At 36.2% G+C, this 19,539-nt stretch overlaps 1 protein-coding gene across 3 annotated transcripts in view; it reads right to left on the bottom strand.

Moving 5' to 3' along the window:
* Positions 1-4,925: 4,925 nt before the first annotated feature.
* The window catches only part of SLC30A6 (solute carrier family 30 member 6), a 36,715-nt gene continuing 22,101 nt past the window's right edge, over positions 4,926-19,539 (bottom strand). For 2 of the 3 annotated variants that reach the window (XM_048843640.1, XM_048843641.2), the window contains 9 exons: positions 18,542-18,622; positions 16,826-16,861; positions 14,491-14,585; positions 11,738-11,786; positions 9,825-9,944; positions 9,386-9,488; positions 8,934-8,981; positions 8,181-8,249; positions 4,926-6,163 (listed from right to left, as the gene is read on the bottom strand). In XM_048843640.1, coding sequence (XP_048699597.1) covers positions 5,666-6,163; positions 8,181-8,249; positions 8,934-8,981; positions 9,386-9,488; positions 9,825-9,944; positions 11,738-11,786; positions 14,491-14,585; positions 16,826-16,861; positions 18,542-18,622 — 1,099 coding nt within the window. In that variant the 3' untranslated portion in view covers positions 4,926-5,665. The other variant, XM_075126984.1, reaches the window with a different exon arrangement.

The following is a 19,539-nucleotide window of genomic DNA, read 5'->3' as shown; positions in this document are numbered from 1 at the left end:
TAGAGCTACCACCAGTCAGTCTCCTAAATATGACAGTTCTTGAATCTTTGGTTCCTGTAGGGATGCAGTGGCTGCTACCAGAGCCTTTGTTATAACCAGCACCACACACACTTTTTCAAAGATGGAAAAGCACTAAGTATTGTTACACAAAGGATCTTTCTCTGATGACAATGTATTACTTTACTTGTATTGCAGTCAGTAATGCATAGGAGCCCCAGTTATGGACCAGAACCCCATCCTTGTAGGAACTCTATCCACAAACAAAAAAAGACTGTCCCCAATAATTTACAATCTCTCAGATCCAGTCAGGCCATACAATTTGCTTACTTCCATTGCAGCACTCACTGCCCTGTGAGATTGCATTTGGAGCTGATTTACTGGTTAACCCAGAATCCTCTGCTAGGTGGAATTATAGAATATCAGGGTTGGAAGGGACTTCAGGAGATCATCTAGTCCAAACCCCCTGCTCAAAGCAGGACCAAACCCCAATTTTTGCTCTAGATCCCTAAATGGCCCCCTCAAGGATTGAACTCACAACCCTGGGTTTAGCAGGCCAATACTCAAACCACTAAGCTATCCCTCCCTGCCAGCCTCCTCTGTACAACAAAATACAGTCCACACAAACCCTGGATGATATCCTGCTGGGGCACCAGCCTCATGGCCATGAGCGTGAATACAATTAAAATCAGCATTTCCCATTTAATGTACACAGATACTTGCTTTTTTGTGTGATTAGATACCAAACACACTGATTGTGACCAGCTAACAGTGAAATTTAAAATACAATTAGCAAAGGCAAAAGGATGACAAAAATCTTGTATCAGAAGTGTCATATATAAAGTTATTTACAAAATATATACATTCAATTCTGTTAATAATCTACATGACTGTGAAAACTAAAAGACCATCTATTATGCGATTCAAACATCAATCGACATACAAGATAATGACAGAATTCTTTACACAAGTTATGTTTTTCTCTATTTTTAAGAATCACAATTGCCTTTAATTTGTTTCCTCACATCAAGAGATTTTAAAGATGGGAGTCAAATTGTTTTTTCTAATTTTACTCTATCCTGATTCTACACATATTATGAACATATGTACAACAGTCAGTCAGCTGAAGAGCTGTATTTCTATTAGAGCCTGTTACCTGCACGTCTGTGGTATGTGTAGTAAAGTAGCAATTCAAAAATACTTGTTAAATGTAGTAATATTGCACAGTTCAGTAAAAATACTGAATCTCTCATAAGAAGCTGTGGATTCAATTCCCTTTTGGGGCTTTAAATCTAATGCGTCTTCAATTTAAAGTGTGGCTTCTACTAAAAGCAAGCAAACAGACGCAATGAATACAATAGATATATTTCACAAAAATGAAAAAAAAATCAATGTAACAAGTAAAGACAATTCTTACACGTAGCTAAAGTATTATACTGTAAAGAACAGTTTTTATGTTGCTAAAACTGCTATATTGAGGGTGATAGAATGTAGGCTTAAGAAGTACAAAGGGCCTGTTTAATATCCTCTGTACTGGGGTGAATTTTACCCTAAACGTATGCAACTTCTATTAAAAACTGCATAATGAAGGTGAGGTTACTAAACAAAGGCGATTATTGAACCAAGGGTTATTCTAGATGAAAATATACACTACTTCAAAGTTCACTAGCACTAGGTTATGCTTGGTTTCCAGATACCATTATACTTTCTAACACTTTACTGAGCTGAGTGTCTGTCATTCATTCATCGGCTAGGAAGAGTAGGTCAGGTCTACACTACACACTTACTTTGGTATAACTACATCACTCAGGAGTGTGAAAAATCCACACCCAAGTGACAGTTATGCCAACCTTAACCCCCTGTGTAGACAGTGCTATGTTGACAGGAGAGCTTCTCCCACCGACACAGCAACCTCCTCTTGCGGAGGTGGAGTTATTAAGCTGACTGAAGAGCTCTCTCCCGTCCGCTTAGAGCATCTTCACCAGAAGCGCTACAGTCATGCAACTGTGCCGATGCAAGTTTGTAGTATAGGCCTGTCCTAAGAGTTAGATCCCATCTGTAACTCATGTGAAAATGTATTCGATAGCTGTGGTTCTCAGCAGATGGGCCCCAGGCAGTCCCCACCAAAATACTGTTCTACAGAACACTTTTTTTTTCTCCCCTGGGAAGCCCTCATCCATGTGTCTGAGTGGACTGATGCGAGTAATGGGGAGATAAAGTGAAAATGATTTCTTCGTGTGTGGAATGGCAAAACTCCACAACTAGTGAAGATTTAAGCTCCGGGGAAGTGTTTGTTTCTTAACTTAACCAGCTCTGGAAGACAAAGGCCTTTATCCTTCTGGTCAAACACATTATCTTCAGATAACATCTGATTAGATTTCAACTTGTGGGTCACCTAGATACTGACTATGGTGATTGGTGTTCTATGAATATCTAAGATGGGTGGACTAATTTGGTGAGCACGCAAGCTAGAAAAGGGAGAGCCTCTGTGCCGAGGATAGTGGGAGGGACAAGTCTGTGTATGGTGAGCTGGGTGGCAAGGATGACATGAATGGGCAACCTGTTTGTGTAGAGCTGAGAGATGAAGAAGACAATGTAGAGACCACTTGTGTCTGGGGAGTTGAATGGTGTGGAAGACAATAGGGGCAAGGGAAATAATAAAAAGCAATATTGCCAGAAGGCCCTTCCACAGGATCATCATAGCAAAGGGGAAATGGGAAAGTGAAAAGGGAGGAGCCCTTTTGGGATACACTTTTGGACCCTGGAGGAACATGGCTATATGCATATTTATTAGGGATGTCAAGCAATTAAAAAATAAATTGTGCAATTAAAAAAATCAATCGTGATTAATTGCACTGTTAAATAATAAAAAACATTTAAATATTTTTGGATGTTTTCTACATTTTCAAGTACATTGATTTCAATTACAACACAGAATAAAAAGTGTACAGTGCTCACTATGTATTTTTTTTATTACAAATATTTGCACTGTAAGAAATAGTATTTTTCAATTCACCTAATACAAGTTCTGTCGTGCAATCTATTTTGAAAGTTAAACTTATAGATGTAGAATTATGTACAAAAATTACATTCAAAAATAAAACAATGTAAAACTTTAGAGCCAACAAGTTCACTCAGTCCTATTTCTTGTTCAGCCAATTGCTCAGACAAACAAGTTTGTTTACATTTGCAGGAGATAATGCTGCCCGCTTCTTGTTTACAGTCATCTGAAAATGAGAACAGGCCTTTGCATGGCACTCTTGCAGCCAGTGTCGTAAGATATTTACGTGCCAGATGTGCTAAAGATTCATATTCCCTTGATGTGTCAACCACCATTCCAGAGGATGTGTCCATGCTCATGATGGGTTCTGCTCGATAATAATCCAAAGCAGTGCAGACTGATGCATTTTCATTTTCATCATCTGAATCAGATACCACCAGCAGAAGGCTGATTTTCTTTTTTGGTGGTTTGGGTTCTGTAGTTTCTGCATTGGAGCATTGCTCTTTTAAGACTTCTGAAAGCATGCTTCACTCTTCCTCTCTCTCAGATTTTGGAAGGCGTTTCAGATTCTTAAACCTTGGGTCAAGTGTGGTTATTAGAAATCTCACATTGGTACCTTCTTTGCATTTTGTCAAATCTGCAGCAAAAGTGTTCTTAAAATGTAACAACATATGCTGAGTCATCATCTGAGACTGCTATAACACGAAACATATGGCAGAATGCGGGTAAAACAGAACAAGAGATGTACAATTCTCCCCCAAGGAATTCAGTCACAAATTTAATTAACGCTTTTTTTTTTAAACAAGCGTCATCAGCATGGAAGCATGTCCTCTGGAATGGTGGCCAAAGCATGAAAGGGTATATGAATGTTTAGCATATCTGGCACATAAAATACTATGCAATGCCGGCGACAAAAGTGCCATGCGAAAGTCTATTCTCACTTCTGGTGAAATTGTAAATAAGAAGCAGGCAGCATTATCTCCCATAAAGGTAAGCAAACTTGTTTAGCTTAGCAATTGACTGAACAAAGGGTAGGACTGAGTGTGCTTCCAGGCTCTAAAGTTTTACATTGTTTTGTTTGTGAGTGCAGTTATGTAACAAAAAAAAATCTACATTTGTAAATTGCATTTTCATGATAAAGAGATTGCATTGCAGTACTTGTATGAGGTGAATTAAAAATACTGTTTATTTTATCATTTTTACAGTGCAAATATTTGTAATAAAAATATAAAGTGAACACTGTACACTTTGTATTCTGTGTTGTAATAGAAATCAATATATTTGAAAATGTAGAAAAACATTCAAAAATATTTAATAAATTTAAATTGGTATTCTATTGTTTAACCATGCAATTAAAACTGCGATTAATCATGATTATATTTTTAAATCACGATAATTTCTGAGTTAATCGCATGAGTTAACTGCGATTAATTGACAGCCCTAATATTTATTAGAAAAAACAGGTAAGTGTACATGAAAATTAGACACAGCCATGTTGCCAATATGGCCCTCAGTACCTAGGGTGACCAGATGTCCCGATTTTATAGGGACTGTCCCGATTTTTGGGTCTTTTTCTTAAATAGTCTCCTATTACCCCCCACCCCCTGTCCTGATTTTTCATACTTGCTGTCTGGTCACCCTATCAGTACCACAAAAGCAGAGCATCACTGCCATATACTGCGTTCTCTTTTTCAGCACCATTGATATATACTATGCTTGTGAACTAGGTGTATAAATGGTGAACTGTTTTCTGAAGATCTACAGGAGAAATACAAAGTCACAATGGAATGAAAGGGCACTTTCAACAATCTGAAGGATGTACTAGTGGCTTAACAAGAGTGAGCCATCCACTATGCATGCCAAAGCCATTTACCTTGTTCCTACTGTTACGGGACTGGCCATAAGTAAGAAAGAGGTGCTTCTAAAATACGGAGTTTCTAATATTTTATTTCCCAGTATACTGTCATGTAATTTTGCAATTAAATAAAAAAAATACAAATATGAGTATGGAACAGCTACAAAAAAAAACAGTTGATGACCACTTTGTACCTCAATAAAATCAACAAGAAATAAAATTTTGAAATAAATGATTCCTTAATGTCAATAAGAAATTTAAAAGCCTTAGTTTTTCCTCATACTGGACAGTAAAATGTGTATTGAGAAAAAAGACTTTTCCAACAGAGGAAAATCTAACTGTGACTTTGCCAAAGATTGATCAAACAGTGATCATAATTTTTAAGAAAAAAAATAACTGAGGCAGAACAGATGAACCATTGCTGTTGCACAATCATTCAGTAAACAATTCAGAAACAATTCGCAGTTGAAAAGAATGGAGGATGCTCTGCCTTCACAATTTTGCTCTCGCATGAAACTATGTTCATGTTATACTTCAGCACATTATTGGAGGAAAAAGAAAGGTAAAATCTGCATGTGAATAAATTCAGTAGCTGTAAAAACTATATGCAAGTTTCACAAGTCTGTCAAGAATTTGTTGCATCATATATATGAACATAAAAAAGTGGAAATGCTATTTAACTGTTTAATGAATATAAACAATTGATCCCAGTAATTTAAAATGGTCTAATGGTTTACAAAGGCTGGGCAATTAAAATAAAAAAAATTAAATCAATACCCCTATGTACAATAAATAACGCAAAATAGAGTTTATTATGGCTGGGGTTGACCTCGAGTGCCAGTTCCGTATCTGCTTGGGACATGTGTAAAACCAGTCCTGAATCCTTGAGTTGCTCCCATCCCCGAAATTCCAAGTCCTTGATTGAATACACTGCTGTAAGGTACAGATCCATAATTAAGGCCCAATCCATAGGGTCTTGTCTGAGTGTTTAAAAGGATAACTGGGTTCATATTTTTGCCCGGTGTGTTAAAAGAAAATTCTGGAGGTGGGCTGCTAGGTTTAGCTGGAGTGGATGTAACAGGGTTCAAATTATCAGTAGCCTTTAAAGGTGGCATTGGAATAACATGATGATCTGAAAGATTCAACATATTGTTTGCAATAGGCCCAGATGTTAAGGTCGGTCTGATCCAATCATCTTTGAAAATCTGAACAGTCAAAGTAGAGACTAGAGTATACAGTCGATTAGTCACATGAGCAAGTACCATTTGTTCATTAGCATCTCTTCGAATTCGTACATGTACTGATCCAGCCTAGAAAGTGAACCAAAACAAAAACCAACCAGGCTGTTATAAAACTTTTAGGTGGAGATCTTGATTTGCATTAAAACATTTTAGATACAAGGAGCGCTAAAGAGTATCTTATTCTGCACAAAAGTGGAGACTACTGTGAAGCATCAGTGGAGACGACTGATCAGAGCCACACTTAAGTAATTCCATGATGAGAACAAATTTCCATGAGGCCAAAACACTGGGAATGGTGACAAGCTGAGATTCATTTCTGGGAAATTTAGATTATTAAAAGATTATGCACTTGGTGTTAAATATTGTTAACAGTGAAATGAGGCCAGCAGCCGTAACATGACAGGAGCAGGTGGAGAGAAGGAGAAGAAAGAACAGTGAAACAAACTCCAAGTTGAGAAAAGTATGTCCTTATGCTGCCGCTGAATGCAAGAGACAACACCTGTAACAGGTGAGCTTGAAGGTAAGGTAAGAACAGCAGCACTGCCATTAACAGTACATAGACTCAGAGCTCTGTGTCTGAAGTGATTACACTACAGGATATAATCTGTGTGTGGCGTGTGCCTTTCTGACCCTTACTAATATCTCCCTCTTCCATAACTTGAATAGTACTGCAGACAGCATGGGAAACAAAGTTCTGTCCCTCATTTGCCTTTTGCATCCATATCTAACAAAGAATTTGACCTACAGCAAGAGCAGTTAATGGCTGGTTTTCTTTCTGGTAGTACTAACTAGCAAGAGTGTAGGCAGATTTTGGGCAGCACTCCAATTTCCACTGCAGATTGGAAAGTGCTAAGTACAAACAGACAAGCTGAGGTGCAAAAGTTTTGTAAAAATTTGTGGAGAATCCACTGAGTCCAACGTATTCCCACTGCATGACTTCAGTAGTTCAGTAACATCTTGTATTTCAGATAACAGAATAGGTGACTCCAGAGCCTCCCTTTCCTTATCAGCAAATTTGGGTAAGTTAACTTTGGCCAAGAAGCTCATGTTTTCAGGGTATGACATGCTAGAAGAATAAAAAGGAGAGGAAAGTTTTAAAGGACTCTTAATTCCTGGCTGTCATTGAGTACCTGATCCCCCGCTTTAGTTTCAGTAACAATTTCCTTTGTGTGTCCATTTTATATCACAGAAGAAAAAACAGCTGTTAGAAAGCTTTAATAAACTCCGTATTTTCCATTTAGGATCTTATTAGGTGCTCCTCTGTAATACAGCAATTCTAGTTCTGTTTTAGGATTGCTAGAGCACATATGGTTCAGTTGAAGAGACCATATTTTCCTTTTCACTTCTCGTAGCTGAGCTTTTTCTTCCTCAGAGACAATTCATATTAACTTCCCATAAGATAAAGCCATAGGAGAATCCCATATCAATTGATTTGGCACTAATCATTGATGACATTTGGAAGAATTTTTAAAAGATCCAAAATGGCCGCTTTACTCCAAAGTTGTTGTTTAAGTCAATGATTACATCAAGAAGATTCAACTCTAACGTCCCCTGACAAGTCTGAAAACTGGTTATCAATGCATGGTTCAAAGCAAAGATTTCATAGAGGGCGCACTAAAAAAAAAATCCTACAAGGACCAAGCTATAATCTAGCCTACAGTAAGACAAGTGCGTGGCTGAGAAACATTTGAATCTGCTGCTAGTGGTATTGTTCTCTTTCTAGATATAAAGTAGTTCTACATTTATGATACTACTCTGAATTGTAATTGCATTTCTTTAACAAAAGATTGTTATGGTGGATCTGTGACATGATGCTTCTGTATATAACCAAAAATTGTATCTTATTCAGGGTGGGGGAGAGGATTCCAAGCCTCACTCTAAGTTTTCAGAAAAGTGCTGCAATTAGTGTTTTTTTAAAAAAAAATTCCCTCAAGCTTTATTTAACAGGAAGGGGGAAAGCTATATTTTATGGCATCTGAATTTCCAAATCCCATTTAAAATAATAAGAGATCTCATTTAATAATTTAGCTAAGAGATTAAAGATGTTTTCTTTTTAAAGAATAAGACAATATGGCATAAAACATACCAAAGTACCAAAGCCCAATGTCCAGAAATGCTCATTTCTAACCTCCAAGACACCATCCAAAGTGGAAACCTAATTTAAAACACAAATATGTGGTAAATTACCATTAAAGAAAACATTTCCAGTCTTTTAGAAATGCAGATTGGTTTAGATAGCTGAGCTGTAGATGATACTGTCAATATTTCATTTTGCATTGTGGACTCTCCCTTCAACTAAATTTTCATAAGGGACTTTATTGAACATGCCACTAAACTCCTATACATATTTATATCCAATGTATTCCAACTATCTACAAATGTGTAATTTCTTCATATAGCAAGACCTGTTTCTTCCCCGACACCCAGGCTCTTTCATGAATGCTTACCATTCCTCACTTTGTTAAAATATAAACGGAAACTCCCTCTTTTATGCCTTCTTAAAACAAATTGTTGTAAACCTTTTCAGTGATAATTTATCAAAGATTGAATATATTTTAAAGAAGATCTGTACCAATTTAGGAATTTGAACCTTTCTATAAGACATATCAACTGTACTGTCTAATTTAGATTGTAAGCTTTATATTTCTTTTACACACACACACACACACACACACACACACACACACACAGTGAAAGTGTAGAATTTTCATTTGCAGTCAGATTTATCTTCTGTGGGAGGAACACCTGAAAGACCTGTAGGTTCTCACTATGCACGTTCAGCCTTTGTATTGGACTTCTTTGCTGTGAACCTCATATATCATGTTATACGCTAACTTACCTCTCTAATAAGTTTATCTAGCTGACCAATCACATGTGGTGGGGTTGTCTGAAAATAATCAAAAGAATGTTATAATAAAGACAAACAGATGCTAATTTGGTCCTAATCTTAAAGCTATATTAGGCTTTATTATGATCTACAGTCTGCTGCCTTTATAATTTATAGTAGTATAGTCTTTTAAATGTAATTACTTGACTGGGTAGTTTACTAAACTCACAATGCTGATAGTATTTAACAACAGAGCAACAATTCAATCGAAACTATAGGCTGCATCTGTGATTGCTATGATTCTGTGATACAAAGTTGTCTCATGTTACAAATTTCTTCAGAGTTTAATCATGTATCATTTCTTTCTTGTGAACATTTTTCATTTCCATGTTTAATGGTGGATATCATTAAACATGTACATTTTAAAAAAAGTAAAATTAAAACATTTTCTGACACTGTCTCACCTGAAGTAGTACTTTTCCACTGTAGACACTCATAGGATACATGGTACCAAAAGTCATCAAAGCAATAGCGATCGCAGAGGCTGTATCTACAGCAAAATAATTGCTGAAACAAAAAAGGGTAATTTTAAATGACGTGCTTGTTTCCTAGGGTATCTGCAAGCCATATGCCTTTTCTTTTAAATGGCCAACATTGGAGGGGGGGGGGGAAGGAGAGAGAGAGAACATACAAAAATTCACTAAGCATGTGTTTCTGAAACACACAGCCTTTTAAAAAACAAATGTGTCTCAACAATTTTGGTTCATGTGGTAAGAAGCTGAAATTTCACGTGACATTTCAACTTCTTACCACATGACCAGTGCTTGCAAACCTAAAAGGAGATTTCCCATGAATTATATCCTAAATACTTATTTTATTTATTTCAATAATTATTATACGTACTTAATTTCAATTAACATATACGTAATGCAAAGCGCAAAAGCACCAGCAAGATCAATCAAGACAAAAGGATTCATTCGTGGAAGGAAGATGCTGCTCAACCCTGGAATGATTCCACATAGACTGCAACAAAACAGAAAAAAGCAATTGTCAGCTGGTTGTTGTGGTAAGTGCTGGAAAACTAGAATTAAAAAGCTACACCTACTACTCCAACATACAATAGATCCACTTTGAGGATCATGTAGATAGGATGATGTTGCTGACTGGATTAAAAGCCTTTTTTTCCTGCTGGAAGTTACATGATCCTCTTTGTGAGCTACAAAGATTAATTATTTTCAGGCCTAGAGCCATTTATGTCTCCTCTTCTTACTCACAATTTGAAATCAAGTGCTTTGTGCATAGAACATTCCTATCTTTTGAATCTGAATTATATTTAAATTCTTTCCCAGTTTTAAATAAAGGTTTCCAATCTCACGAAAAACGGAAGACAAAATTACAGTAAAGTATACTAGAGTAATCAGTCTTTCAGAAAATGTTTCCACAAATTTAAACTGCAATCAAGTGTTATGCCCTTTTTGTTAGCAGATCTGACTGTGTGTCCTAGACCCTTGTTCCGGAAGCCCCTTTAAATATCTGAAAATCACATTTTCCAATCTTTTTTAAAGACTGCTTTCTATGCTGTTCCCCATAATACTGGGTTGACATACAATAAATCAACCTCATTGTCTTCTCTATCTAAATCTTTTAGACATTAACCCCCTCCAATTCTCTACACAGTAGTCCTAGGGTTGCTCTTCCACGGCTCTTGTACAGTGACACCATTATTTTTCTTTACATTTGTAACTTTTTATTTATGCAACTTAGAAACTATTGACTCTTTGCCACATTCACACACTGAGATGTGACCTTCACAGTCCTGCTCCTTGCTACACAGAGTCCCTTTCATCTGGTCTCATCTAACTTGCACCATTAAGGGTTTGGTCCAATAAGGTACTATGCATGCAGGTTCAGGATGCGCTTACGTGTACTGCAGGATCAGGACCAGACTGTTTAGCTCATTGAAGGATCAAGCTCTTTATGATTTCAGTAACTTGTGCTTTTTTTGCTCCTTCTACTACACCTTATATCATATTGCCCATCCCACTCCTGAAATGCTTTAGGGAACAGGTAGGGTTTGCAGCATGTCTAAAGTGTTATGTAATATGGTTTAACATACTCCATTACCTTATTTTTAGATAGAACTTTTTACTGTATTTGTAGTGCTGACAGCATAAAATACACACAGGGATGTGTAAGGCTCAAAATATAAACATTTTAAATATCTGGCAAAGGCTATTTGCAAATTATCTGTATTATTTAGCATTCAGTGTCCAAACATACATACTAAAAGGGTTAACAGCCAAAAAACATGACAACCAATGTTTCAGTTCTTGGAAGAGAGACCTTGTTGTGGCTCTGCAGCCAATGGGGGGAAAAAAAAAATCTGTGATGCTTGGGACGCAAAGAAAATAAAAGGAAAAAACCTGAGAGAGAAACAATGTGCATCTGTCTCTATGCCTGGTCTTTTTAGAGACCCCCATCTTCCTGCTGGACTAAGAGAGACGTCCCCATAAAATTCTTATGTTTAAATTAAGCATTTTGAGCTGTGAGGCAGCCCTAGCAGCTGCTAGGAAATGCAGTTCAGACTGGCTTTGCTGCAGATAGAATTATCTTCACTCATTTGAGGAATTTTACTCAGATTTGCTGAGCAAGAGAGAGAGAGAGCAGAAATGTTTTAATACCAAGCTTATGCCTCAGTGCCTGGTCAGAGTGCCCTATACTATGTCTATATGCAGTAAAAAAATAACTTGGCATGACATAATGACTAATATTGACTTAAGTATTAGCTATTATGAAAAAATATCATGAAGCCTTACCTTCTGCTAAGATCTGCAACATGCTCCTGAAGCCAACTTGTACTAGCAGCTTCACAAAAACACAAAGGTACCAATTATAATCATAACAACAATTCATCTTAAGGTGTGTTTTTAAAAAATAATGTAAGGAAGTAGTAAAATATGAGTGAATAATCCATCTTAACATTAGATCACAATGATCAGTGAGTTTCAAATATCACTTGAGAAAGGAGAACATTTTCTGGCCTGTGGTTGATTGGAAACCTTTTGTCATGCAACATCTGAATTGGATTAATTTCAAGTGCAACTGCAGATTTCACTGTTTATTTTTAAAGAAAATATTGTCTTTGTTAACGTCTAAGTGAATACAAACTTGAGCTCTCTATGGGAGCACACTACTTGTAACCCCCCCCACACACACACACTTGTGATTTTCTGCAGACATGAGTAGTCCTATTGACATCAATGGGACTATTCATGCAAGTAGCTGCTCACCAACATGAGGAAAGGGAGCACAGTCTGGCCCTGTGACTACGTTGAAAGGAAATTTTTGTAAATACATGCAGCTACAGCATTATCCACTCTCAAACACAACATGTGAACTAGATGTGGAGGGGAAAACCACCACCTTTTAGCCATTTAATTCAGCTCTCCTAAACAAATTGAATAAATAAATAAATAAATAAAATTAATACACCTTCCTAACTGAGGCTCAGACAGTAACATTTGTTGTATGCATACAGGCACATAGGAATTAGTACAGTGGATCAGATCAGTGCCTATATACTGCCTCCAACAGTAGCAAATACCCAATATATGCTGAAGGCCTCACACAGGGCAGCTAATCAATTCAGCAATGCTCAAATTTGGTGGCCAAAATTCCTCTCTGACCCCTACTCAGATGACAGGGTTATAACCTAAAACAATGGTCCACAAACTTTTTACCTCATACCCCCCCTTACTCTAGGGTTGCTTTAATTAAAGATTACATCATGTTATTAAATTTCCAGGAATACATCCAACCAAAATTGGCAACCCTAGTGTAAGGGGGGAAAGGGGGTGAAGAGGTGCAGTTACACAAGAGAAATTTAGAGTTTTTCAGTACCTTGCCTTGATCCCAGTTAATCATCTTCCACCTAGATACCCAACACCATTTGACAAAGTCTCTCGATTTTTTCCACAATCCTCCTTAGTTTTCACTAGCTTAAATGATTGTTCTCAGCACATTTCACCATCTCCTTGTCTACAGCTTCCTCTATATCCTCACACAGACCCTAGGAATACTCTCTCTTTGTTATAACAAAGAGCCATTTACTATGACTGTGTCTTATCACATAATTTTTTAAATTTTTGTTTAAATTCATCACAGGTTTCTGGTTCTTTGCCACATAAAATTAATTATTTTCCTTTCTAGCTCGTTGTGATGGATCTGGTCAAAAGCAAATCATGAAGGTAATGTAGAACTTTGCTAATTCTCACTTTGAAGCTAGTCTACAAAACTCAATTAATTTTCCTGAAAAATGTAGATCTCATCCCTTCTCTAAGATGACAGCTGTAATGAGTCTCCAATTAAGAAGTTCACTTTCAAAATATACAACACAAATTAAAAACAGTAATAAGCACTGACAACTCTTTACATTTATGAAGGGGACCACTACAATTAATTAATCCTCACAAAACCCTTATAAAGTAATTATTACCACCCCCACTTTACTGACATAGAAAACGTGGTACAGAATGGTTGCGCTTCAACATGGAAGTCAGGGTTAGAATTTAGGAGTTCCTGGCTCCCTGCTCAATTCACTCTGCTTTTCTACATTAGTGCATTACATATGAAATACTATAAATAATTTAAACTACAACTAATCAGAACAAATATATTTTGTGATGCAACAGACTTTTTAAAAAGTTATGCATTCATTCAATTTGCAAATTTCCATAATGCTCAATTAGTGAGAATGATTGTGATTTTACTATACAAAGAGTAAAAACTCCAAGGAGTAAGTTGTAAAAAGAAGGTGGTTTTTAATTAACAAAACTTTAAATATTTGTACAAGTCTGTCTGTATCATTGTAAGATTATCCACATTAAAGTTTTACTGGTTGAATAAAAGAGCTACAACAGAAGAAGAAACTAATCTGTTTCTTAACATAGAAAGGCCACACTCGGACAGATCAATGTTCCATCTAACCCAGTATCCTGTCTTCTGACAGTGGCCAATGCCAGAAACTTCAGAGGGGAAAAAAACAGAACAGGACAATTATCTAGTGATCCATCCCCTGCTGTCCAGTCCCAGCTTCTGGCAGTCAGAGGTTTAGGGACACCTAGACCATGGGATTGCATCCCTAACCATTTTGGCTAATAGCCTTTGATGGACCTATCCTCCATGAACTTATCTAATTTTTTTTTGAACCCAGTTATACTTTTGGCCTTCACAACATCCCTTGGCAACAAGTTCCACAGGTTGACAGAGTTGTGTGAAAAAGTGCTTCTTACATCTGTTTTAAATACATCAAAGTAGTAGCTACATCTGAAATTATACTCAATTTACCATATTGATGACAGCGTACTACTCTCTGTGCGTCCTATGGACTTTGTACATGACAAATGAGGAGACCGCCTCGAATTCAAAACCTTTTAATTAGATATATGGAACTATTAGAAATGACATACATGGCAATTGTTTTTCTTATCTAACAAAAAATATATTTGAAGAAAACAGTTAACATTCATTGCCTTTCCTTAATTCTTGTCACAGTTCATTCAACACATACCTTCAGACACATAAGCAAAAGGCTTATTCCGAATGGAAAGCATTGTAAACAAGTTGAAAAAGAGAGCCACGAAAGTACCAACCAACAATCGCCCCCTAAAGAGAGGAAAAAAAGATTAATCTTCATTTTTCACAGTATCCACCTGTGATGTTACAAAGTTAAACTGCCATCAATGAAACACTTCTGAACATCCTCCATTATGATAAATTCCAGTTGAATATTTAAAAACCAACAGCATTCATACACAATATTGAAAAATGTTATTTGTGGTAAGATCAGGCTTAATTCAATTCTCAATTAACTATACAAGCTCAAAAGAGAAATTTTAATAAATAAAAATATTAAAATAATTAGGGCTGTCAAGCGATTAAAAAAACTAATCATGCCATTAAAATAATTAATCACAATTAACTGCTCTGTTAAATAACAGAATACCATTTATTTAAATATTTTTGGATGTTTTCTACATTTTCAAATATACTGATTTCAATTACAACACAGAATTCAAAGTGTACAGTGCCCACTTTATATTTGTTTGATTACAAATATTTGCACTGTAAAAGCCAAAAAAAATTGTATTTTTCAATTCACTTAATAATACAAGTACTGTAGTGCAATCTCTATAATGACAGTTGAAATTACAAATGTAGAATTATGTACAAAAAATAATTGCATTCAAAAATAAACCAATGTAAAACTTCAGAGCCCACAAATCCACTTAGTCCTATTTCTTGTTCAGCTAATCACTCAGACAAACAAGTTTGTTTACATTTGCAGGAGATAATGCTGCTTGCTTCTTGCTCACATCACCTGAAAGTGAGAACAGGTGTTCACATCGCACTGTTGCAGCCGGTGTCGCAAGATATTTACATGCCAGATGCATTAAAGATTCATATGTCCCTTCATGCTTCACCCACCATTCCAGAGGACATGCATCCATGCTGATGTCAGGTTCTGCTTGATAACAATCCAAAGCAGTGCACACTGACGCATGTTCATTTTCAGCATCTGAGTCAGATGCCACCAGCAGAAGGTTGATTTTTTTTTTTTTGGTGGTTAGGATTCTGTAGTTTCTGCATCGGAGTGTTGCTCTTTTAAGGCTTCTGAAAGCATTCTCCACACCTCATCCCTCTCAGATTTTGGAAGGCACTTCGGATTCTTAAACCTTGGGTCAAGTGCCGTACCTATCTCACATTGGTACCTTCTTTGCATTTTGTCAAATCTTCAGCAAAAGTGTTCTTAAAATGAACAACATGTGCTGAGTCATCATCCGAGACTACTAAAACGTGAAACATATGGCAGAATGCGGGTAAAACAGAGCCAAAGACATTCAATTCTTGCCCAAGGACTTCAGTCACAAATTTAATTAATGCATTTTTTTTTTAAACGAGCGTCATCAGCATGAAATCATGTCCTGAGGAATGATGGCCGAAGCATGAAGGGGCATACGAGTGTTTAGTATATCTGGCATGTAAATACCTTGCAATGTCAGCTACAAAAGTCCCATGCAAAGGCCTGTTCTCACTTTCTGGTGACATTGTAAATAAGAATTGGGCAGCATTATCTCCCGTAAATGTAAACAAACACGTTTGTCTTAGCGATTGGCTGAATAAAAAGTAGGACTGAGTGGACTTGTAGGCTCTAAAGTTTTGCATTGTTTTGTTTGAGTGCAGTTATGTAACAAACAAACAAAAAATCTACTTTTGTAAGTGGCACTTTAACGATAAAGAGACTGCACTACAGTACTTGTATGAGGTGAACTGAAAAATACTATTTCTTTTGTTTATAATTTTTACAGTGCAATTATTTGTAATAAAAAATAATATAAAGTGAGCAGTGTACACTGTGTTCTATGTTGTAATTTAAATCAATATATTTGAAAATGTAGAAAAACATCCAAAAATATTGAATAAATTTCAATTGGTATTCTATTGTTTAACAGTGTGATTAAAACTGTGATTAATGGCAGTTAATTTTTTTAATCGTGATTAATTTTTGAGTTAATCGTGTGAGTTAATCGCGTGAGTTAACTGTGATTGACAGCCCTAAAAATAATTAATAGAAGCACTAAGTTACAAGGAACAAATATGTAACTGCTCTTCAACTATCTGACTATTTATGGGCTCATGTAGACTAATTTGTAATTGCACACCATAGATTGATATTTCTGTGTTCCAAACTGCGTGCGAGCCCTATGGTAATAACTTTTCAATGTACTGAAAACAGTTTAATACTAGATAAGCCAGGTCACTCTTACTTTGTACTAGATAAAGAATTAGAAACAGAAGTAAACTGACAAAAAATTATAGTTTCATATATAAAAATCCAATCTTACGTGTGTATCTCAGGTTGTTCCAGAAACCGTTCTGTACTACAAGAAATAAATTGTCAATTTTAGTTGTTTTTATTAAATTATTTCCTTTATATAGTTAGTTTTTAAAATATATTTTCATTTCTGGGCACCTAAACTCACAAATAAACATAACAAGTGGGATACAGGATGCCAAATTAAATGCTTCAACAACGCTGCAAAAATGGCAAATGCTGTATTGAGATGTATGGATAAGTATGCCATTTTTATGACAACACATGAAGTAATTATTCCAATATGCTTGGCACCAAATTGAAACGGTATAATTTACCACTGGAGAAATGACAAACAAGGAAGACAGAGTAACCCTCTAAATAAAAAGGATGTTATAATGAAGACATAGATCAGTCATTCTCCTCAGTCAATGAGTAGTAACAAAGAATTAATCTTCAACTGTAGCAGAGAAAATCTGAGATAAGTATTAGAAAACACTAATATACAAGTAAGGCAAGAGAGCATACTGTCCCAGATGAGGTGCAATTGCCATCACAGGAGAAACTCAAGGTTATGCTGGGCATCCGGCTACTAAGGGTAGTCTAAAAATCTAAAAATGTAATCCTGCCAAAAAGACCATTAAAGGGTCCCTCTTCAACATCAAATGAATGTGTGAAAAGGTGACAATAGTTTAAAACAAGTTTTAGTGGAGAGAAACTAAACCTGAATTGGAAATACCATCCCCATATAAAGAGGTGCTCAGCTGCCACCAATTCCACTAAAGCCAACAGGAATGTAACAGTTCTGAAAACACTCTCAACATGTAAACTCATAGGCAAGCAAATTCAGTGTTACATCTGGAGACCTTACATGGCTATGACACTGCCTCTTTATCAAAGATCAATCCATGGCACGGTGCCAATGATTCACAAGATCAGTGGCACTGTTAGGTTGTTAATACAGCTGTAGGCATTTAAAAGAAAAAACACAGTTGGTGTGCAGGCATTATAGGCGATTTACAGATGTAAAAAAATCATAATTTTTAATGGCTTCTAAAAACAGTTTTAAAGCTAAGCACTTGAAACTAAAACTATTATTTCTCTCTGATGTGCTCAACTAACTTATTTAATCAAAAAATAGACAAATAAATTTTGTACCTGGAACTAACTGTTTGTAGTTCAAGTATCAATATGGAGAAAATTTGGATGGATTGATAAAATAGGAGCTTAAAATAAAAAAAATAAAAAATAGACAAACCCATAAATTAAACTACCACTTCTATGATAAAATTGCTTTAAGATCATAAATATGGTGCTATTTAACAGATGAACACTTGAAAATACTGAAGTTAAATAATTGCACAAAATTATGTATTTTCACCATTGCTTCATTTATCTCAGTGATCAAACTATATGAGAAGACGTACTGTCTTGCTTATTAAATCCTTAACAGAGTATCTGGAATATGCAATTAGTAGGACCATTTAAGTTTTCCTTTAATCACATTTACAGTTTTCCTGTAGTCCATGTATATAGTAATCAGTACAAATCGGCAACATAAGCTAATATAACATTACCTGTTGCTGTCAAATGATTCTGTCTTTAAGAAATCTGGAGCTTTTTCTAATGACTATCCTTCTTTTACAATACTTTAAAAATGTCTGAGCTTTACTCAAGCTGGAGTGGAGTACCTTCTCATGTTAGAACTTCAGATGTAAATCTCAACAGAAACAGTACACATTCCTACCTCTCTTTGAGTATGAAAAGAGCTCCAAGTTGTGCCAGAACTGTGGAAGCAAATACTGCTAGTACTTCAAATCTTTCAAACCTGAAATTTGAGAAATAAGTTAAGAACACTGGACAACCTATTAACAGGGTTTTCATTTTGATCTGTGGGGAGCAAGCAGACAACCTTCCACCTCTAATTCTTTCCAGTAGGGCAGATAGAAGTGAATCAGAATTTTAGGGAGGAGTAATTATTTTCAAGTTTCTTTAGGCCAACAATCCATATCAAATGGATAGTTAACTAATCAGAGGTCCACAGGAAATTCTCACTATAATCCCCACCATAGAATTAAGCAATTTACCTCTCTCTCCATCCCTATCCTAGGACTTTTTACGTTAGATTCTCAATACCTGTGTCTCCTTGATTTATGAGATACTATAGATGTTTATTTGACATTCAGTGTGCCTATGTACCACAACAATGGGCAAACTGGACATTATTGAACAAATACAGTGCAATAAATTAATGGGAATGGAGTCAAAAATTCTCACTAATTATGAAGACATTTTAGCATGCATACACACATACAGATTTTTATAAATGGGAACTTTTTAGATACACAGCTAATGTACTTGCATGTATTTTTCATGGCACATGAAATAATTAGTACTGTATTATTAGTAAAGCCCTACTTGAATTGTGGGATTATCAAAAAATTGTAGCTGAACTGTGGACAAGCCATGGAAAATTGCAGAAACGTAATAATGGACTTTATTACTAAAAATAAAGTCCATTATTACTTTTCCACAATCTTCTGCTATCAGCAGCTGCTCAGCGATCAGAGCAGAGGCCTGGGGTGAGAGCAGGGGCTTGAGCTCCTGCTCTCAGCTCTCGGGCAGTTGGGGATCCCACCGTCAGCCCCGCACACGGCAGGGCTCCTGCTGCCAAACTGCGATAGAAACCTAACATTGCAGAATCTGCAATTTCTGCAATATCACAAGTTAAGTAGGGCCTTAATT

Source organism: Caretta caretta, chromosome 3 (assembly GCF_965140235.1).
Source record: "Caretta caretta isolate rCarCar2 chromosome 3, rCarCar1.hap1, whole genome shotgun sequence".
NCBI lineage: Eukaryota > Metazoa > Chordata > Testudines > Cheloniidae > Caretta > Caretta caretta.
Note: the sequence above shows the minus strand (reverse complement) of the source record. Positions and strands in the feature narration are given on the sequence as shown.